This window comes from Passer montanus, unplaced genomic scaffold (genome assembly GCF_014805655.1).
Source record: "Passer montanus isolate IOZ18808 unplaced genomic scaffold, ASM1480565v1 scaffold62, whole genome shotgun sequence".
NCBI lineage: Eukaryota > Metazoa > Chordata > Aves > Passeriformes > Passeridae > Passer > Passer montanus.
Genome location: NW_024371260.1, coordinates 3,076,766 through 3,099,645, shown reverse-complemented (window position 1 = coordinate 3,099,645; position 22,880 = coordinate 3,076,766). Strand labels below are relative to the sequence as shown.

The window sequence follows — 22,880 nt, the reverse complement described above, 5'->3', positions numbered from 1 at the left end:
CCAGCAAACTGCAATATCCCAAACCTGCCAATATCCCAATATTCCTGATATTCCATGAGATTTTCATGAGTGGGTTTATCCAGCTTCCTTCTCATCCTTGATGATGCCAACGTTTTTTTCTCCCTGACTGCACTCACCAGCTCCTAAAAAACCCTTTTTTTGTGTGTCCCAGTGCCTGGCACAGGGAATACCTGGCACAGTGGGCACCAGGATAACCCATGTTCCCAGCCTGGCTGTCCCTGCCAGGAGCAGCTCCAGACATTTAACAACAACTCAAGGCAGGAACGACCTGGCCTCCTCCACATCCATTTATTTAGATGTTCAGGAAGCCTTTGAAAAGTTCCCTGTGACAGGTCCTGGCCCTAACCATGAGCTATGTGGATGCAGGGTCGGGATAAAGAGCTTGTTAAAAAAATAGGAACCAGAGGGGCACTGGGAAGGAGCAGGGAATGCCTGGGAGCAAAGGGATGAGGGAGATGTCCGGCGTTATTTGTGGTCCCAGAGGGGTCAGTGCTGGGAGCTCTGCTGGTTTTAATCTAAATAAATGGCCCAGGCAGAGGAACCAGCTGAAATTCAGGGAGAGGGGTGAAGAGTGAGGGAGGAGAAGAATAAAACTCAAAGGCAGCGGTGTTTGCTTTGCAAACAGCCCCACAAAGCTTCTCCCTTATCAGCTGAAAGGCTGAAAACATCCAAATGGGAGGGAGGGACAGCGAGGAAGGAGCCAGGGCTGGAGCTGGGGAGCTCTGACAGGAGATCCTGGGAGCTGCAGGAGCTCGGGTACCTGGGACAACACGGGCCAAAGCAGGGAGCCAACCCTGGGAACGTGGGGAGGATTTCCCCAGTGCCTCTCATGAAGTTTTGCACTGATCAGTGTGAGCTGGAGAGGCAGAATTGCAGGAAAAAACAAAAAAAAAAAACATGGATAGCAACTCCCTCTCTGAGTGACTCCTCAGCCCCAAGTGCATTTTTAGCAGGGGTGAGCTCAGGCTGCATTTTGAAAATCAAAAAATGAGAAATAGCTTCAATATTTATTGAACTATGTGCAATTTAAATGCCATGGTAGATGTCAGCTGTGCCTGTGAGTTCCAGCTTAATGCAGACAACAGGACATGAGGCCTCTAAGGACCTTTTTATTCTGAATTCTGAAATACATAGTACAGATTTTCAGGTTTGGTGCAGAAACAAAAACAAAAGTGAAAAGAAACATGTTGAATTTCACTGTAGGGCACAGGGGCTCGGAGCATTTTCAAATAATTTTATTTTTAGGAAGTGCATCACCAGGTATTTCTCACTCTTCAGAAAACATGTTGCATTTTCTCTTTATAAAAAGAATTTGCCTCATTATTGGTCATGTGCTATTAATTCCTGCTTTATACATAATTAGACTTTTTAAGTAGAAGTTTGAGTAACTTCATATCCCCCCCAAAAAAAAGTCCTAAAAATTTAATCGGTGATTATCAGGAATCAAATCCAAACCACCTTATTTTCTAACCTGTTGTCTTTAAGAACAAAGCAATTAATATTTGGATTAATACTGAAATTATTATAGATTAAAATATTTTTATAGGGTAAAAAAACAAATTAAACAATCAAAAACAAAATTGTAAAGAAGACAACAATAAAACACTGAAAAATCAGCAACCTCCTTTTACCTGCCTGAAGTCAGCACTTAAAAACCAAGCTTTCAAAATAAGTCTGGCTGCCAAAGCTGCAAATCTCAGTTCTCTGAGAGGAAAAGCAAATCAATGATAATTAAAGCTCGTCTGTAAACGCAGCCCCGGCTCTCCGGAGTGCTGTTAGAATGCAACATTGTCCAGGAGTCAGACCTCTAAAAAACCCACACAGGCTATTTTCTGGGAGAAGACCAGATCAAATAAATCTTTATTTTCCTAACCTTTGTTAAGTTGCAAGTCTCCTTTTTTGGAAGAAAACCGAACTAAAGATCTCGGAATAATCGGGAGTGAGAGCTGCAGTGGACAGGGAGCACACAGGAATATCAAATAACACAACCCCAAACATCACAGCAGGGATATAATCCAAAATATATGTCTGCTTTGGGGGGTGGTGGTGTATTTTTAATTTACCTAATGTCTACACTAAAAATGCTGGATGGAAAATAAACGTGATTCTCAGCGTAGCAGGGATTACAATGTGGGAGAGTCAATTCTTAGGTTAAACTGAGCATAAAAATGTGATGTATTTGACCACATGGCCTTTTGCTGCTCATAAATTTGTGTTTCTCTTTATTTAATAACTGCTCCATTTGCTTTGTTGTGAACTTATGGCTGTGTATGAAACGCTGCAATATCAGCTACCCAAAACGAAATGGAATTGTTACCATTGTTTGACAACCTGCAAAACACTCCCTCACATCATGGCAAGCACAAGGCTTGATTTGCAGCAAGCTCTCAATTCATCATTCCTTCAGGTTTGCTCATTTCTGGACTTCATTTTAACTAAAAAGGCATTTTTCCCCCAAGTTTTTTTAAAACTGCTTGTAACTCGCTGGGAGAAAATGCTGGAGGGAAAGATTTCCATGAGAAATAGTTATTTATATACACAGGCACACATATTACATGTATTTTCTTGTGAGTTTTATTCAGATCTAAAAATCTGAATAAAAAATTTATTCAGATTTTAAAATCCTGACTTAGGCAGGAGCCACAGAACCCACTGGGCTGGGACACTGTCCTTGTGCACATTGAAGCATCAAAATCACATCACCTTGTCCCCAGCTAACAGAAAAGAGCTCAGCCTTCTACCTTAAACACTCACAAACGTGAGACTCTGTGTGACTCCCCCCATCCCAGCTCTCCTTTTAAACTCCATGATTTAAGCTCAGAAACTACCAAAATTCAGTTTTAAGGCAGGTAAATCAACACGTTTTTGCGTATTGCATTTTCTCTTTATAAAAAGAATTTGCCTGGTGTATATTATGTATGAAGTAGGGATTAATAGCACACTACTCATGTGCTATTAATTCCTACTTTATGCATAATTAGACTTCTTAAGTAGAAGTTTGAGTGACTTCATAGGCCCCCCCCAAAAAAAACTCCAAAAAATTTAATCAGTGACCATGAGGAATCAAACCCAAGCCTTTGTTTTTTTGATCCCCTACTCCAAGCACCTCTGATGTGCATTAAGAAAAGAAAAAAAAAACCCAGCTAGCCCCAGCAGTGAAGGTCCTGGCAAGCCCTTCAAACCAGCCTGAATTTCAGAGCCATTCAGCACCTTCAGCTGTCCTTGAGATGAATGGTTAACGTGAGTGTGAAACAACACTGCAAATCAGAGCCCTCATTTGCCAGCATACATCTAAATATAAGTTAAGTGTCTATCTTCGAGCTGCCAAGCCTGATTATTTTTGGCTGGTACACATAATATACAACCCTATGAATCACTCTGTGTAATGCTCCAGGCCTGTGGTATTCTGCTGGCACAGATTTATAAAGGAGAGGGGGGGGAAATACCAGAGTGGTGAGTGAGGAGTGTTTGGGAAAGGGTTTTTTATGGGGGACAACATCACCTGTAAGGCTGCTCCCCAGTGTGTGTCCGCAGATGCCTCGTCAGGTTGGCTGAGCGTGGGAAGATCTTGCCACAGTACCTGGACAGGGAGAGCCAAAGGAAACCATCAGGAGAAGCAAAGGAAACCATCAGGAGAGCCCCTGGATGCTGTGGGAGATGGATTTGTAGGGAATTCTCCAAGCCTGGCAGAAGGCTCACACAGCGTGCAAACCTTGAGATAAGAAATGGTGACTTAGAAAAGGGAGAGGACGGACGTTGCTGAGAGAGAAATGGAGTTAGAAAGTTTCAAAGGATGGACTTGCAAATAAGACTGGATACTTTGGGGAAATAGAACTATGAAAGATGCCACAGCACCACCTGCACCCCTCATTCTGACACCGCTCCCAAAATCCCTTCATGCCCTCACATCATGAGCTCATCCCTGATGGGGAGGACAAATCCCCCACCCCAGTCACAGGGGCACTGTGCTGGCATCAGAGCACCAGGAGCAGCTGGGGGAGCTGGGAGGGCTCAGCCTGGAGAAAAGGAAGCTCAGGAAGAACCTTCTCACTCCTAAACTCCCAGACAGGAGGGTGCAGCCAGGTGGGGTCGGGCTCTGCTCCCACAAATGGGGGACAGGACAATAGGAAACAGCCTCAAGTTGCACCAGAGGAGGTTTATATTGGATAGTTGGGAATTTTTTTTCACAGAAAGGCTTGTCAGACGTTGGAATGGGATACCCAGGGAGGTGCTGGAGTCGCTATCCCTGGAAGTGTTCAAAGGAAGTGTGGACAAGGCACTTGAAGACAGGGTTTAACTACAGCATTCCTGCATCAGGGTACAGAGGGTTTAATCGCTGCCTGGGCAGATTGGCACTTGAGATGTTTCTGCATCTCCTTTATAGCCCTGTTGATGTGCTCATCAAAAGGAATCTGCTCTTTCATCCTTGGAATTCACAGAATTTTCTCTGGATAAAGGCTGCAGCACCGTCCTATGGGTTAGGAGGCTGACAGCTACTTAGAGCAAGGAAATGCAGCCGTAGGAAATTAATAAAGGAAGGAATTGTGTTCCCCCATAAATCCAGTTCACAGTAAAATCAAAAAGGTGTAAATAAAAACACTAATTGGGAAATAAAGACCTAAGGAGGAGGGGCTGCACTCTGTGATTATGAAACCTATTGTAAGAGGGAGCCATGGCAGACTTTCCTTATTTCAGGGACCTTCAGCTGTCCTGAAGATGAACAGTTAATGTGAGTGTTCCCCAGCAATGCAAATTCAAATGTTAACTTGTGAGTGTGCATCTAAAATTTATATTTAGTCCCTTTTGTAAATAGAAACCTCAAATTTCTAAACACTCAACTGAAATCTGAGCTCACAACTCTTGTGGTAAAGTTGAATATAAAAGACACCTCAACCAAAGCTTGTACCCACTTTCTGCACCCAAAAAAATCCCCTCAGCAGAAGCCACCAAGAGAACCTTGAGGTAAAACTGCGACAGCAGACAGAGGTTTATTATTAAATACCCTTGATCTGCTCCAGTTTGGAGCTGGATGGCTACGTGAGGAGTTTTGTGGATAGAACAGTTTGAAAAAGTTGTTTCCTCTATGCTGTTTTTTAAAATTCAATCATTTTTCCATAGCTGAGGTTGGATATAGCCAGGACTGGCATTGGGAACGGCGGCGTTCACCGCTGCACGCCAGAGACTTGGCCTGGGGAGTTGGGTTTGCTTGAGAATCTCCAGATCTGCTCCCAAGGTTATTAAAAATTACAAAGCAAACAGAAGATGCTGATTTCCTACCAGACAAAACAAGCTATTTCAGAGGGAATTAGTCATCCCAGCTCTGCTCTAATTCCACCGCTCCTTATTTTCCCTCCTGGCCGAGATGTCGGCGTGGAGCTGCTCCTCTCTGTGCTGCTGCCCAGTGCAGCTGCCCAGCTGGGAATGCACATCCTGGGGTGTTTCCACATCCTGGGATGTTTCCACACCCCGGGGCTCGGTGTGGATGCCGTGGGATGCCCGGCTCACCTGCAGGTGTAGCGCTCCTTGCCCTTGCGCAGGATGGGGTCGGAGAGCGTGGGCGGCGGCGATCGGAAGTTGAAGGGGTGGTGGGGAAGGGGCTGCAGGGACGAGCCAGAGTCGGCCTTCATGGCTGCAAAGCTCTCCAGTTTCTCCGTCATCGTCTCGATGGCCGACATCTGCAAGGACAAGGACAAAGCTCCTGTCAGAGGAATCCCCAGGAAGGGCAAGGTCTGATGCACAAAACACCGGTTTTGGTTGGGCAAAGCCTCCTGCTGGTGCTGGCTCACTTGGAAGTTGGAGGCACAGTGGGAAATGGAGCCACTGAATCCAGCCAGGAAAGACTGGAGTAGTGTATTGGTCATGGAGAAAGCAGGAAAGGCACAACTGGCAAAGCCAGGCATTTAGGTCCCAGAAATGAGCACTTGTTCATTTTCTGCAGTGTGCATGTGCTTACTTCAGCACTTCAGATCAAAAATTATCTCAAAATACACCTGAGACATCCATTTTTACCAGGAAAAGTCTGAAACTAAGCACCATGGTCAGATACCTGTGGTAGAACTCAGTACCCAAGCCCAAACCAAATTCTTGGGAATTCTGATTTCTCCTACAACATCCTAGGGGCTCAGAAGGACAGGACAGTGAGCAGGCAGGGACACAAGCCCAGGAGAGGGGGAACAGGGAAGTTTTGGGCCCAAAGCAGTTGAATTCTGGCCAGAGTGAAGTGGGAGGGATATGTGATGGCTGTGCAGGGAGCTGAGAGAGGAGAGGAGAGGAGAGGTGGAAGGGGTGAAGAGGGAGCAGCTGGGAAGAGGAGGAGTTAGGATCAGGCTCAGGATGGAGTGGATCCACAGGGAGCTTGCCTGATGAAGAGGCCAACACTTTAATTATGGGTAGGAAAGGTTCAGCAGCTCCTAAAGGTGATGGAAGGATGGGTGGGAGGTGGCTGAGTTTCCTGGAGTGAAAGGGAGCTCCAGCTAAACCCCTGGATGTGAGCGGTGGCTGGGTGAGTTGTGGTCAGGAGAGGCAACACCTACACATCCCTTTGGGGTGGGAGCAGCTGGCATGCAGGCCTGGAGCTCGGACACCAAGCAGAATGTCCCTGGATGCTTGATCAGATTTAGTTTGTATGACTTGGCCTTGTTCTCACAGACACAAGATTAAACACCACACCAGAAAGAGGGAGAAAGAGAAAACCCTGGGGATACAGGAGAAGGAGAAAGCAGAAAAGGAAAGAATGAAGCTGGACCATGTGCAAAAAAGGAAAAAATGAATCTGCATAAAAATCCTGCTTAAAGAACAGCACTTTTACTTTCATTACAGCGCAACAGGAAATCCAATCCAGGAGAGCAACGCGGCTCAGAGGACGATGCCGACTCCTCCGACATCCAGCTTCGTGCACTCCTGAGAGCACTCTGGAGATACCAGGGCAGAAGAGAGGGCTAAAACAAACAAGGCAGCAATAAAGCTGCCTCCTGGCTGCGCTGACATCAGCGGGACAGGCGGGAGCTGCGGAGGCAGCCGGGGCGGCAGCGAGCAGCGGAAGGCAGTAGGAAGCCATACATCACCCCGAGATGCTCGATTGTGCAGGAAGGGCTGACCTTTTGCACGTTTACACTTTATTAAACTGGGCTTTAAAAGGATGAGGGGGGGGCAGAGGGGGAAGAGAGCCAAGATATTGTTTAAAAATATATGGCTATGAAAAAAAAAGTTGTCTTAATCACCCCTGAAGACATTGTGAGGGCTGACAAGCATTCATAAGCTTTAAAAAAAGAGGAGTAGTAACCCCCATTTCTGGATAATAGATCCACAGCCCCTTAGCTGGAGGCTCCCAGCCCATGATAAATAGTAAGTAATACTTAGCACCAGCCACTTGAAAAGGTTACTTGATCATTTACAGCACCAGCTCTGCCCCAGCTGCCAGTCATGCAACAAAACCATCGCGTTAAAAAGCTCTCCGGACCTTTCAGAGCCGAGCTCTCAGCCCTTCGCCGAGGTACCTGGAGCTCTCCTTTGTTGTGCCCTGTTCTTTAGGCACTTAGTCAGAGATATTTGCTGGCTTGAGAGCCGTAGGCTGGTTTTAAAATTCTAAACACTGGCCACGGCCTCTCCAGTGGCAAAGGCACTTTGCTATTTAGGGAGCAACTGCCTGGTTATAATAAAACAGAAAGCGGGAAGAAAAGAAACTTAACAGGTGAGGAAAGGCTTTCCATTAAGTTATCAAAAAGTTACACTGGTTATTTATGTTGTCCAGAGTTTCATTTGGAATAGACAATGTAGGAAAACTCCCAGGGAGCAAAGGAACTTCTGCCAACGACTGGCTAAGAAATAAGAGCTGCCTGAAATTCATTTTGAGAGAGGAAACATCTCCTGAACGCTTTTATCACATCTTCTGGCTTCATCACATCCCAGTGAGGGCACTCTGAGAGAGCTGGGGATTAGTCACAGAGGAAAAGGCTGAGACCAGACTCGTGTTTGGAGTGAGGAAAGCCTGGGTAGAACGTGACTCTGACTGACCAGGCACAGGAACGTTGGTCCTAATGAAGAAAGCAGAAGCAGGAACCCTGAAAATGTGATTTCTAAGGAAAAGAGTCAGGATCCAGAATTCTTAGCAATGCTGGATCCAGGGAATTGTCACGGCCTCAAGGCTGCCAGAGCTCTCAGACACAGGGTGGGATTGTTGGGGGGTCCTGTGCAGAGCACAGGTTGGACTGGATGATCCTTCCAGCTCAGGATATTCCATGGTTCTGTGATAATACTGGAGATTCTATGATAATACTGGAGATTCCATGATAATACTGGAAGGGGATCTGGTGGCACAAATCAATATTCTGGAAGAAATGCTGTTCCTTTGCTGTGTCTGAAATAGCTGATTGACTGCAGCATGGGAACGGCGCCTCTCCAGATCCAGTGATCTGAACACAGCGCCCGCCTTATTAAAAATCATTATTAAAAATCAGTTATCAGGAAGCTTTGGGCTGGAGTGATTGTGGATTTGAGGCTATTCTCTGTGATAAGCTTCTAGAGATAACCAGGCCTTCCAGATCTTTTCACTGCCATGGGAAGAGGACGTGGTCAGGATTTCAGGAACAATGTTAACAACCTTCCACCCAGAGCTTGCTCCTGCTTGGGGTCTGAATGTTTCTCATCGTCTCCTTGGGTTGCTTTGCCACGCTGGCTCCTCCCTGCTATCAGATTCTTTACAGGCAGATATCCCCACTATTCTAAGCCACACAAACACAGGATGTTCCTGGCCAGCCTGTCACCATTATCCAGCCTGGATGAAGGAAAAATCAGGGGAAGTTATTAACCAAACTCTGAGGCTGGTGTGAAACAATGCAGGAACTAAGTTTAGCTGTGAAAGCAACCAGGACCCAGATTTCACAAACCTGCGAGTTATTTATCTAAGGTGGGAAACATTATCAGGGGAGAACAATGCTTGTGAATATAAAGGAGAGCACAATGAGGAGCACGGAGCTGGGATCCCAGCCTGGGCACAGCAGGAGGGACTGGGATAGCTGGGGACTGTCACACGCACAGCTGAGCCCACTGCCCGGCACTTCCACACACTCCCCATGATGTGGGAAATTCAGGAAGGTGGAAAATGTTTCTACCTTGGGGCTGGGCGGTCCTTCTCCACCTTGTACCACTGCAAACCACACCCCCAGGTGTTCCCAAAGGAAAAACCACGCAGGCGTTGTGGGCTGTGGAAGGGGATTTTGGAAGAGCCTGTGAGCTGCCCAGACCTCATCCCTGTTTTTCTGGTAATGCAAAGGAAGCAGCAAGGCACAGCTGCCACCATCCTCAAACTGGGAATTAAATGTGCCTGGAAGGAACTAGTGGAAAACAGTGGAGATTCCAGTCAGGCCCTTGGATGAGGAGGAGCCTGATCCCAGTGATCCCAGCTTGTAGCAGCTCCACCCCAGCATTCCATCAGCACTGCTTTTACCTGGGGGTGGAAAAGCAGCGGGGAGGGTCGCAGGTACTTCTCCTTGAGGGCACCCACGGGGTCTGTCACCTTCCGCTTCTCCACCCTGCTGGACAACAACACAGAGGGTTACATACCTCACAGGCAGCCCCACACAGCCCCACTGTGCTGAAATTGCACACAGGGTTATTCTCTCACTCACACAAATGTCTTACACCCCCTTCTCCTGGACACTGCAGATTCTGATGCACAATTGCCCCACAATTGTGTGCAGGGTGCAGGAAGCACTGGAAATAACATGAACACCAATCCCCTCCTTTGGGCAGTATTTTTTTCAGCCTTCAGGCTTATGGCTAAGAAAACATTTTGCTCCTGCTCTGCTGCAGTGGTTTATAAACCTCTGCTGTTGTCAAAGGTCATGGAAAACCTTGCATTTAGAGTAAAACTGTCTGAGCAGGAGAAGGTCTAGGGTCCACAGCAGGCAGCCCCCGCATGGAAAAAAAAATTGTCTTTGAGAGTTTGCATTTATCTGAAGAGTTAACACTGGGCCAGACTCTGCAGCCCCAAGCGTGCTGAAATCATTAGGTGTTTCATATTTGTTTCCTCCCTCGCAGCTGAGACATAATTTGCATTGAGTTTCTTTGGCAAGCCCGTGTGGACAACGATTTAAAAAGTGAGGGACTGGTGGGAGAATTCTGAAGTGGCTCAGAAACCTGAGTTCTTCTGATATCACCTTGGCCCACTCAAATATTTCATGTTTAAGCACCTGAGATGCAGAAATGACCCTAAAGTGAGGCTATTTTTGAAAATGTTGGCTTTGATTCCACAAAATATTCTACTTGCAGGGAAACGGAGGTGTGGAATCACCAAAAAGACAAACTGAGATGTTCTCTAAGGGAAAAAAAAGTGTTGAGGAAGTAACTCCAACAAACACAGCTGCATCTTTAAATGGTTGGAATTGAGTCCATCCAGCTAAACCAGCAGAAATCCAAGAGTAAGAGTGATTTTAACTGCATTAGTCTAGCATAAATTGAGAGCAAATTATTTTTGCTGCATTTCAGCTGATTGGTGCGTGGATCAAATTACCAAAGAGTTTAAAGAAGAGCCCTGCCGAGTGCAGCCAGCAAACTGTGCTTAATCTGCATTTAATTCTTCTTGGGTAGGGGGAAAGAGAAGAGCTGGATTGGAAACACAGCCAGAATTAGGGTGCTTTGGAAGGTACGTGCTTTTATGGGTCTGAGTTGTCAGAAAAACCAAAGAATAAGTAAAAATTTGCTCCCTGAGCCCCCCTGACCAGCCCAGCTTTGCTCTCCGTGAGGCACTGAAACGCCCAAGGGAACATCCCTGATCCCAGCAAAGCCTTCTGGGGAGAGCCCTGCCTGCTCCGTGTGCACAAAATCTGGTGAATTGACAGCCTTTCCCCAGCTCTGCCATGTCCCAGCACCAGGAATGGAAACACAAGGTCCAAACGTCCCCGTCAGAGCTGAATTCCGCAGCGCCTGGAGGATTAAGCCGATCGTTTCAGCCCAGTGCCTGAGAACGTCACCCCCACGGGCTGAGCTAAAAACTGCCCCCATTTCAGACTGTCTGGCCGCATTAAATTATATCACCAGGAGAAAATGTCAAGGATTTAAGTGGCCTTTGGGAGAAAAAAATGAAGGAGCCAAATGATGTGAGAGAGTCTGATAAAGGGAAGTTTAGAAACAAAATATTTCCATATTTTTCAAGCTGGGACTTGGAAGCTGGGCTGTTTCGCTCATTACATCAGAAGTCTGATTCGCAAGCAACGCCACCGCTGACTTTCTATTTTAACACATGACTAAAACTATGTGCATCCCATGGAATGCAGCAAACGATGCCCCCATCCTTCACTTCCATCTGTCTTCTGGGCATTTACGGTTTTCCCGAGGCCTCTGTTTTAATTGGCAATGGCTTCTCCAAGCCGTGTTATTTCAGCATTCCTGCTGAGAATGCCCAGAGGTGGCAGGACCCTACAAGGATTCTTTTGCCTTTCCATCCCATGTATTGATTTTTTTTCCCCCAGGAGTACTTTTTATGAACACTTTTTATGAACCATCTCCAGGAGAAGATGGCCACAGTGGGTGCCATGGAGGACATGGCACCTCCTGAGCTGGGAGGTGTCCCCATCCCTGATGGCATGGTGTGGGCACGTCACCCCCGTGAGCTGGCAGAGCCAGAGACACTCATTTAGCCAGCAGTGAGGGCTCACTAATCCTCATCCCAGCCGACAGCTCCTTGGCCTGGCCAGACACTGACATCACTTTTTCCCAGAGTTATCAGCCCTGTGACAGCGGCCGGCGGTGACATCTGGGCTGTCGTGGTGCTCTGAGCACCCATCCCACCGTCACACCACGGTGGCTCTGAGGCTTTCCAGTGCCAGGGACAAGGCAGATCCTGCAGGGGAACAGCCAGTAACCTCCCAGCAGGCTGAGCACAGAAAGGATCACCACGCATTCGGCACAAGGAATGCAAGGACAAAGCATTCACCTCCATGGGCTGAATCCAGGAACACTCCAGGATAAGCACAACTATCCAGAAGGATGCTGTGGAGCATTTAGACATGGTAGTGGCTAATTTAGATGTGTTAATGTCTAAATCAAACTAGTTCAGGACATGCCTTTTCACTGGGCTTTGCTAAAATTAAATGTGCCATGTCCACCTTATCCAAAGGCAATGCCTGGATGCGTAACACACAAATTCATTGTTACCCTATAATAAACCTACTATAACAGGTTTCCTTTGGGAACAGGTTTTATAAAAAGCTCTCAAGCAACAAGAGGCCAAAGTCTTCCCTTTTTGCTTCCTCCTGCATTGATTCCTTCTGGAAGTTTAGCTGACATTTGGATAACTTCACCCAGCCTGCTCTACACACGCCTTCCATGTTCAGCTCATTCTGACGTAACGCATCAGGCCCTCCTCAGAACCATCTGTTCAAGTGACACCAGAAAGGCCTTGTTATCTCCCAAGAAAGATAAATCTGTGAGAAATGTATCTGGGAGAGATCTGGGTAGTAACACGCTACCATGTGTTTACACAGTACTTGTTACTCCAAGAGTAACATGTTTCGGCAGGTTGGGTCTGCACCAGCAGCTCCTCCGAACAGAAAAAACCCAAGAAATGGCATTAGAAGGGAAAAGGGAGGGAGGGAGAAAGAAAGGTGAAGTGGCTCACAAAAGGCCCTCGAGTCAGTCAGTGGGAGAGCTGCATTTCCAGGCTCCCAGGGCTCCTGACTCATTCCCAAGCCATGAGAGCCCAGGGCTCCAAGGCAATCTGAACTCTGCATTCTTATCGAATCAAACCTCTGGAATTTCTCCAGCAGAAGTGCCATCTTAGCGATGGCTCGTGGGAGAGTCCTTAAATAGGTCAAGTTTCTTCTTTATCAAAATAAGGATGTGCTCTTTACACACTGATTATGAGGGCTCCTTGCAATTACTCAGGCCTTTCCATTCAGGAAATTCAATGTGTCGAGAAGCACAAACAACGACAGGAGATGTTCAGCTGTTCTTCCCAACCAACCTGCATCCTCCCCTGCCTCAGGGTGTGGTGTCAGCTGGAAAAGGAGCTGGTTAGGGAAAGGCTTAAGGCAGGGTATGTTAATACCTGTAGATGGGGTCCATGAAAAAGGGCGATGGCTTAGCGTAGTGCAGGGAAGGCTGCTGAGGCAGCTGGGACTGGGAAATCTTAGGTAAGACCTCACTTGCCATCAGCTTCCTCTCCCCATAAATGTGGTTTTTCCGTGGCTCTCTCCCTCCGTTCTGGCTGGCTCGGATGCGGTTGCCAATGCTCAGATCCAGTGGCTGCTCCTCCCCTGAGGACGGGGCTGGGAGGACCTTGGGAGGCGGCAGGATTGGCTTAATCTCTTTTGGCTTCGTGGTGAGATCGAAGGGGGACTCCGAGCTGGTGCCACCGACTTTGTGGAGGTCCCTGGGTGACTTTGGTTCTGCCTTGACCAGCAAGTTGTGATTGAGGGTCCGCTCCGTGAAAGGGTAGAGGGAGTGGGGGAAATTGGGGAGGAACTGGAAAGGGAACATGGAATGATACGGGAGTGAACCCATCTTTTTCTCCTGCATCCCCATAAAGCCAGGCCCAAAATACTTCTCTGCAATAGAGGCGATAGCTTTAATAGAGTCATTGGCAGCGCCCGTGGTGGGCAGCAGGTGCTCCTCGGGGGGAGGAAAGAAGGAATGCTGAGAATAGAAGAGAGGGATCTCGCTCGTGGTGTTGGTGGAACTGGCAGACACCGAGCTGCTGACAAAATCTGGCTTGGTCTCCATTTGTTTGCTCTTGTCTTTCGTTTTGTCCCTGTCACTCTCCGCGTCACTGTCCAGGTCAGAGCCGGTGCCAGTCGTGGTGTCCAGGTCCGTGCCCGTGGTCGTATTGACATCCTCAAAGTCACTGCCATCGGACATGTCACTGTTCCTGGCTTTTAGCTTCTCCAGGTAGGAGTTCTCCAGGCTGCTTTCACATTTCTCCTCCCCTGAAGGAGCCTGGTTGCTGTTGCTCACCGCGGAGATCAGGGGCAACGCCGGGTTCCCGAGGGGGCTGGGGAGCTTCGCGTCCGGAGTGTGGTTGAGGGGACTTTTGAGCAGTTGCGTGGGCGGTAACAAGGGAGGCCTGGGGTACAGAGAAGGTGGAAAAATCCCCGGGAATCCCGGGGTGAGGGCGGGGAAGGCTGGGGGGGCTGGCGAGAACGGGAGCCCGCCGGGGTGCGGGCGGGACGGGAAATACTCGTTAAAGCCCAGGCTGGCGTGGTTGAGGTTGGGAGAGGGTTTGGATTTGTCCATCATGGAGGTGGGCGTGAGGGGGAGGCCGGGGGCGAAGATGCCGGCGGGGCTGTAATGGTTCTTGCCCTCGCAGAAGCGCCGGTGCTTGTTGAGGGAGGAGGTAGTGCTGAACATCTGCCCGCAGTCCTTGCACTTGATCTGGGTGCGGCAGTCCGCGTGCATCCGCTTGTGGCGGCACAGGTTGGAGAACTGCGTGTAGGATTTGTGACAGACCTCACCTAAAGCGTCAACAGGAACCAACAACAAAAGCCATATGAAATTAACAGGAAAATAGCAATGATTACGCCTGGGATTCACCAGCCCCCACACCGCCCCGTCCCTGGGATCTCCCTGCCCTGAAGAGCAGTGGAACATCACCGTCTTTCCCTTTGGATGGAGCCCATCCTGGAGGATCTCTCAATCCACAGAAATCTGAGGGGATGTGCTAGTTCTGCTCAAAGTTTGGGGGAATTTTCAGGAAAGATTATAATGGAATCACAGAATGGTTTGGTTGGGAGGGGCATAAAGCCCATCTCATCCCACCCCCGTCCATGGGCAGGGACACCTTCCACTGTCCCAGGCTGCTCCAAGCCCTGTCCAGCCTGACCTTGGACACTTCCAGGGACCCAGGGGCAGCCACAGCTTCTCTGGGCACCCTGTGTCAGAGCCTCAGCACCCTCACAGGGAAGAATTCTATATATCCAACTTAAATTCAAATTTCAGTTTGAGTGCATTCCCCCTGTCACTCCAAAGTCCCTCTCCAGTTTCCCTGTTGCCCCTGCAGGTCCTGGAAGGTGCTGTGAGATCTCCACACAACCTTCTCCAGGCCGAAGAAATCTCTCAGCCCAGATCCAGAGGGAAGATGCTCCACTCCCCTCAGAACATCTTTGCCCTAATCATACATTTTTAATGATAACATCTATTTATCCCAGCTCATCTGCTTCCCATTAGTCCCAGCATGGCAGGAAGCACTGAGGGCTGGAGGGAGAAGAACTTTGCCTCATTTAATCAAACCTGCCCTTCCTTAATGCCCTCAGTAGTACATAACCCCTGCAGGGGGATGCTCTATAAATCTATAAATCCCTGCCAGCCAGGCCTGGCTTCTGCCAGGACTGGGATCTCTTTTTTTAATCCTTTAAATCAGTCCAACACCCCTGCCCCGCTAACTGAAGCCACCTCAGCGTTTTCTCTAACAACCTGTAAATACCAAGCTTTCAAAACATGGATTTTTATGACCCCTTTTCACCTCCAGACTTGCTGCTGTGGAAGAAACAGGGCAAAGCGAGACAGAAATCCCACCCCAAACTTTTCTACACATCAAAACACTGTGACTTTTTATTATCTGGTGCCTCTTTCAACACGGGAATAAACATGGTGGTGAGTTAGCACACTCCTTCCCCCGGGGAACTGCTGTTATCACCCTTTTGTGAGCAGGGAAACTGAGACAAAGCAGGGGAAGGACATTGTTTGGGCTTGGACAGGCAAGGACATGAATCCAAGTTCTGACACTCCAGCTCAGGGACTGCTCGGTGCTCCTTCCCTCCTCCCAGCTTTACTGATAGGTGCATGTGAGCACGATTTTCCCTGTATTTTCTCCTAAATATTTCCTAAATCTTTAGGATTTACTTCAGTGCTTGAATATCAAATAACTGGCGGGAGAGTATTTCATTAATAGCTCTGAAAATATAATAATATAATAAATTCCAATTGAAATTCAAAGCAGAGGTAGATAAAATTCAATGAATTTGACATTTCAGTTCAGATGAGCACCCCAAAATCCAAAGGAGTGTCACTGAAGGCTCTGGTTTCTGACTGCACTGTAAATTCAAGCTGCACTGTGTGTCCCCAGAGTATTTAATTGTTTGGCCCTGACACAGCCCAGAGCTGCAGGGAAACACAAACAGGACAAGAAAGTCATCACAAGACTTTGGATGTTTGAGCCAATCCTAATTTTTGGATTATTTGGATTATTATTGAGCCAATCCTAATAACTTTAAAATCTTGGATCAGGTCTCCTGAACTGCTCTAAGTGCATACAGAGTTTTATGGCTGTTGTAAGTATTATTTCAGCTACCTTAGACTTGCAAAGAAAGGGTTTATTTGGCTTTTTTATTCCACTTTAAAGTGTTTTCTTAAAAACTATCCAAACAGAGCTCTTAAAAGAAGCACTACTGAATTTCTTTTCCATGAAAATTCAGCACTACTGAATTTTATTTCCAGGATAATCTCTTAAATACAACAATCTCTGGGTTTTTTTTTATTTTCCAGGGGAATCAGTGATCACCATCCCTGGAATTGGTTGAAAAACCTGTGGATGTGGCGCTTAGGAATGTGGTTTAGTGATGAACACAGCAGTGCTGGGTTAAGGGCTGGACTTAATGATTTCAGAGGGCTTTTCCAACTGTAACCATTCTATGATTCCAGGATTCTTCCATTTTTTCACCCCAGGAATTTTTGCTAGACATATAAATACTGCAAAAAATTCCCTAAAGGGAAGTGCTAGAGCTCTGAGAGCTCATATCAGCCTTCTAGAATAAGGAAAACTGGAAATTTTCTGTTAAATCTCCAGTTATCCAGTGATTTAGTGATTCCATGTGGAACGGCCTCTCTTGCCCTCCTGATTTCTGCAGTTATAAAGTTACAGGTTTGGGGGCTTTTGAAAGCCAAATATAATATTGTAAAAAATGAAACACAAACACACATAGACCCCTTTTCTTCCACTGAACAGGGGAAAAAAAAAAGAACCAACTTCCTGGTGAATCCTGCCATGTGGATTTGAAGCTGTTAATGGATTCCACATTGATGGACAAAACAACCTGACACATCTGACCAGGCAGGATCCCTCTGCAGTTGCTCCACACGCTGATTTGGTCTGACAACTCCCTAATTCTGATGAGGTGAGAGTGAGGAGATTATGAGGAGAAATCCCTCATCTCCCTGCAGCAATCCTGGGAGTCAAATTATCCCTTTCATGTGCCCAATGAAAGATTGCAGCAAAATGAGCGAGAGGAGCGTTTCTTCTTCCTCTGCTGACACCCAGCTGATTATCTCAGGACACTGATTACCTCAGGACATTAATGAAATGAGTCTCCCAGGATATTTCTCCATGCTGTTCCCATTATTCCAACAGGGGGAAAAAAGGCAGGAGTGGGTTCAGTGGCTTCCCTACCGTAACATCAAAGCCTGGAATCAAACCCAGATCCCGGCCCGTGCCTGAGCAACGTGTTCTGAAGTGTCAGGAAGTGATCCCTAAAGTTCCTGGAGCTTTGTTGTGACACCATCCACCTCGCTGCACAGTTATCCAAACCCAGTGGGTGCTGTGTCAATTAAAAAAATATACAGCCCTGGGAATGACAAGGACTGAGATGGGTGGCTCTCCAGGGAAAATGCCCTTCTGGAAATATCCCACCAAGGAGAGCACTGAGGACACAGTTCATCTGCTGTTTATTTGGCTCCCAGCATTATCTAGATGAAACATGCAGTAAATAAAGAAGAAAAAACTTTCTTTCTAAAAAACACCTTCTCATCTCTGTGATTATTCCAAGTTCTTTACAACGGCTCCAGGGTTTGAGGCACCCCTGTAAAACATTTCGATCAGGCTGTGCCAGCTATTTATTTATGTCACCAACAGGAACATTCGAAAGCGATTAAGGCAAAAAAAAGACGAGAGAAAGAAAAGATATGAGAAAATGGCATCGCTGTGACCGCTGAGAGACTCAGCTTTTAACTTGTCAAGAAAGTCAAAAACCGCCACGAATGTTTACTGAAAAAACAGGGAGCATGCAAAAAAAAAAAAAAAAGGAAAAAAAAAATTCATCTTGTGCTCTGAGCTATAAAATTACAGCGGCCAGGGATGGGAAGGCTGGGGGGCCCCGGCAGGATCCCTGCAATTACAGGCTGGTGATGGCCGTGACAACTTACATATGAAAGGTTTGACAGTGCTGTGGATGTGCTTGTGCTGCTTGAGGCCCGAGGAGGTGGCGAAGGTCTTGCCGCAGTCGGGGCAGGCGTGGGCCCGCGCCCCCACGTGCTGCGAGCGGATGTGCCGCTGGAGGTTGCTGGGGTCCGTAAACACCTGCGGGGAAAACGCCTTCAGGAGAGGGGGGAAAGCACCAGGAGAGCAGCCTGCATGTGAGAAACTGATTTTGTTAGGGGTTTTTGCAGCGCTGCTGCTCATGGCTTGAGGAGCGCGGGGCGGAGAGGTGAGGAGAGGTCATGAAAGAGCTCTGTGCCCTGTCAGGCTGTGGCACCTCGCTGAGTGTGTGGTGCTCATGGCTGGACAAGTCTGTGTCGCCTCCCTGAGTGTGTGGGGTCATGGTTGGACAGGTCTGTGTCCCCTCCCTGAGTGTGTGGGGTCATGGTTGGACAGGTCTGTGTCCCCTCCCTGAGTGTGTGGGGTCATGGTTGGACAGGTCTGTGTCCCCTCCCTGAGTGTGTGGGGTCATGGTTGGACAGGTCTGTGTCACCTCTCTGAGTGTTCATGGTTGGACAGGTCTGTGGCACCTCCTCGAGTGTGTGGTGCTCAGGGTTGGATGGGTCTGTGGCACCTTCCCTGAGTGTGTGGGGTCATGGTTGGAGAGGTCAGTGGCACCTACTCAAGTGCTCATGGTTGGACAGGTCTGTGGCACCTTCCTGAGTGTGTGGTGCTCATGGTTTGATGGATCTGTGGGACCTCCTCGAGTGTGTGGTGCTCACGGTTGGACAGGTCTGTGGCATCTCCCTGAGTGTGTGGTCATGGTTGGACGGGTCTGTGGCACCTCCTCAAGTGTTCATGGTTGGACAGGTCTGTGGCACCTCCCTGAGTGTGTGTTGCTCATGGTTTTACAGGTCTTTGCTCACCCTCATCTTCCCAGCACAGCCCTCACCACCATCCCAGTACCCAGCTGGAAATGGCCAAAGGGGAGTGGGTTGTAAGAGGGTTGAGCTCCACACCCCCAGTGAGATGCCCAGGACAGTGAGGACACCTCCCTGGGACAGGGACAGTGGGGTCACCTCTCCCTTCATCCCCTGCTCTGGGCCAGCATGGGCCACCCATCCCCTGCAGCCCTTGCCCAGGTCCCAGTGTCCTCTCCCAGGTGAAGTGTCCCATGGAAGCTGTCGTGCATCCCTTTCCCCAGGTCACAGCACCCACTCCCAGGTGAATCCCCAAATGGACACCATGTCCTGCACCCTTTTCCCCAAATCCCAGAGCCCTCCCCCAGGTGAATCCCCAAATGGATACTGTGACCTTCATCCCCAGGTCCCAGCACTCACTCCCAGGTGAATCCCCCCATGGACACTGTGTCCTGCACCCCCAAATCCCACCACCCTCCCCCAGGTGAATCCCCCAGGCTGACCGTGTCCTCACTGTACCTTAACACAGTTTTCACATTCAAACCGTTTCCCACTGTCGTGAGACATTTGGTGACGAATCAGGTTGGATTTCCAGTTGAAAGCCTTGGGACACTGGTCACACTTGTACTCCCTCTCCTCGGTGTGGATCACCATGTGCTGCTCCAGGCTGGCAAAGAGACACAGGCTGACCTTCAGACCACCCAAAGCAGGCACTGGGGCAGGTCAGAGACCCAGAGAGGTGACAGGGAATCAGCTGTGGGGCCTGGGGGTTTTCCAGTTTCTGGGTGCCTCAGAGAAGGAAGGGACTAGCTCATAAAATTCACAGAGTCACAGAATTCACAGATTCACAGAATCCCCAGGTTGAGAGAGATCTTCAAGACCATTGAATCCAACCCAGCCTCAACACTTCAGCTAAACCCTGGCACCCAGTGCCACATCCAGGCTTTGTTAAACACACCCAGGGATGGTGACTGCAGCACCTCCCTGGGCAGCCATTCCAGAACTTTATCACCCTTTCTGCAAAAAACTTTTCCCTAATATCCAACCTGTATTTCCCCTGATGGAACTTAAGGCTGTGTCCTCTGGTTCTGTCAGTTCCTGGAGACAGAGCCCAGCCCCAGCTGAGCACAGGCACCTTCCAGGAGCTGTAGAGTGTGATGAGGGCACCCCTGAGTCTCCTTTTCTCCAGGGTAAACACCCCCAGCTCCCTCAGTCATTCCTCACAAGTCTTGTGTTCCAAACATCTTTACTGAGAGAAGGACAGTGACACCAAACACCATTTGAGGTTTTTTGAGATTTATTTCACTGGTGGAAGATGCCCTGTTCTGCCACAAAATGACGCTGTGTTTTATGCTACTTATAAATACCTGAGTCCATTCTCAGGGGGGAAAAGGAAAGTAAACCCAGCCGTGACCCTAGAGATCCCTGAGGGGAAAAATAGGCACTTTTTGTAGCATCCCCTGGGGAAAGAAAAGATATTTGCTGCTGCTGAGCCTCTCATGTGTCCATTTTCACGGGCAGCCGGCCCACGGCTTCCCAGAACACAGGGACTCACCGTTGGGAAGAAACATGATAAGGTGCAAACACGTTTCACTTCTAAATGTCAGACATCTTTGATTACTTCACTCAGCAATTTCACCTCCTGCCAACTGGCAGCGTCTCCGGACTGGGGGATGATGGCAATCCCGAGTGGCTGCTGGCACAGGGCCACGGCAGGGGTGGCACCTGGTGCTCCAGTGCCCTGTGCCATGGGAAACCTGCAGCTCCCTGCCTGCCCAGGAACCCTGCACCTCTCAGACATTAAATCCTGCACCTCTCAGGCCTTAAATATTGTATCTCTGAGGCCAGAAATCCTGCCCCTCTCAGGCCAGGAATCCTGCCCCTCTCATGTTGGGAATCCTGCACATCTCAGACCTTAAGTCCTGCACCTCTCATGCTGGGAATCCTGCACATCTCAGTCAGAAAACCTGCATAATTCAGGCCTTAAAACCTGCACCTCTCAGACAATAAATCCTGCACCTCTCAGGCCTTAAATATTGTATCTCTGAGGCCAGAAATCTTGCACATCCCAGGCCAGGAGTCCTGCACATCCCAGGCCAGGAATCCTGCACATCCCAGGCCAGGAATCCTGCACCTCTCATGTTGGGAATCCTGCACATCTCAGACCTTAAATCCTGCACCTCTCATGTTGGGAATCCTGCACATCTCAGACCTTAAATCTTGCACCTCCCTGCCCAGGAATCCTGCACATCCCAGGCCAGGAATCCTGCACAATTCAGGCCTTAAATCCTGAACCTCTCAGATACCAAATCCTGAACCTCCCTACCCAGGAATTCTGCACATCTTATGTTCAGAATCCTGCACTTCTCAAATCTTAAATCTTGTATCTCTGAGGCCAAAAATCATCCACATACCAGGCCAGGAATACTGATCCTCCTAGACTGGGAATCCTGCACATCTGAGGCTGGGAATCCTGCTCCTCTCAGAAATTCTGCACAATTCAGGCCTTAAACCCTACACCTCTCAGACATTAAATCCTGCACCTCTCAGGCCAGGAATCCTGCACATCTCAGTCTTGGAATCCTGCATGTCTTAGGCAGAAAACCTGCATAATTCAGACCTTAAATCCTGCACCTCTCAGATATTATATCCTGCACCTCTCAGGCCATAAATCCTGCATAATTCAGGCTGGGAATCCTGCACCTCTCAGGCAGAAATCCTGCACATCTCAGACCAGGAATCCTCCACATTTCAGGCCAGCCCTGAGAAACAAGAGAAGGAAATCTGCTTCCTTTCCTTCCTTTGGGGCAGGTTAACAGAAGCTACAAACACTACTCTTGTAGTGACTTGTGACTGTGAGTTGTGAGTCTTGACTGTGAGTTCTTAAAAAAAACTAAACCCAGCTCACACGGAATCTGCTCCTGCCTGACACCCCTTCCCATGGATATTAAACCATTCCTACAGAACTTTAAAGCATGGCTGTATTTTTACAGAAACATTAAAGCTGAACACTACTGGAAAATCCTGCCAGTCTTCAGGGAAGATACTCCCTGGGCATTTCTGGCAAGTTCAGGATCCCAGGAATCATGTCAGCCTTGATCACTCACCCAGAACTCCTCCCTTGGAGCACCAGCCCTAATCCCAGCTAGATAATTCATATTCATGGGCATGCCCCTCATAAACTGCCAACCCACTGGTTTAAAAGCAGCAATATTCATTTTGCTCAAGGAATGCTGCTCTTAAAATGACCAGACTTTTAACACACACAAAGTAACACAAACCTTTCATATGCACATCCAAAAATACGCTCCTGTTAACTGTGATTTATGAGTTTATTTCGAGCAAATATGGACAAGCTAATACGCTGTTTAGAGGCAAGTACCTACTGGGATTAGCAAAACATTTATTTATTTAGTCAGCTGCTAAATGCTCAATTTCAGGTCCCCAGTGGCATCCTTGATTTCATCTGTATTAACTTTGAAAAATTCTAAGACTATCCAGGCACTCTGAGCGGGTTTATTTTGTGTTTTAGTGACTTTAAACGTGGCAGATTGATGGGGGAGAGGCTGATGTGGACATTTCCTCCCCACCAGCATGTCAAAGGCTGAATGAGGATGCTGCTGACTCTCTTTTCCCTTGTCAAAAAAAATCAACTTTATGGTACTTAACCCAAAATATTGTGTTTAAAAGGCAAAAGCCCCAAGGCCACAGTGCCAGCTCAGACCCCTAGGGAGCCAGGAATACACAGAGGGTACAAATAAGATACAACACACACATTTCTAAAGGTTATTTCCTAGTTAACATAAAAATTACAGAGC

General features: G+C 48.0%; 1 protein-coding gene across 4 annotated transcripts in view; it reads right to left on the bottom strand.

Moving 5' to 3' along the window:
* Positions 1 to 22,880, bottom strand: part of PRDM16 (PR/SET domain 16) — a 295,903-nt gene that overhangs the window by 11,171 nt on the left and 261,852 nt on the right. For 3 of the 4 annotated variants that reach the window (XM_039727795.1, XM_039727797.1, XM_039727798.1), the window contains 6 exons: positions 19,582 to 19,729; positions 18,151 to 18,304; positions 13,067 to 14,468; positions 9,467 to 9,554; positions 5,527 to 5,696; positions 3,524 to 3,601 (listed from right to left, as the gene is read on the bottom strand). In XM_039727795.1, coding sequence (XP_039583729.1) covers positions 3,524 to 3,601; positions 5,527 to 5,696; positions 9,467 to 9,554; positions 13,067 to 14,468; positions 18,151 to 18,304; positions 19,582 to 19,729 — 2,040 coding nt within the window. The remainder of the gene's footprint in view (positions 1 to 3,523; positions 3,602 to 5,526; positions 5,697 to 9,466; positions 9,555 to 13,066; positions 14,469 to 18,150; positions 18,305 to 19,581; positions 19,730 to 22,880) is intronic. The other variant, XM_039727796.1, reaches the window with a different exon arrangement.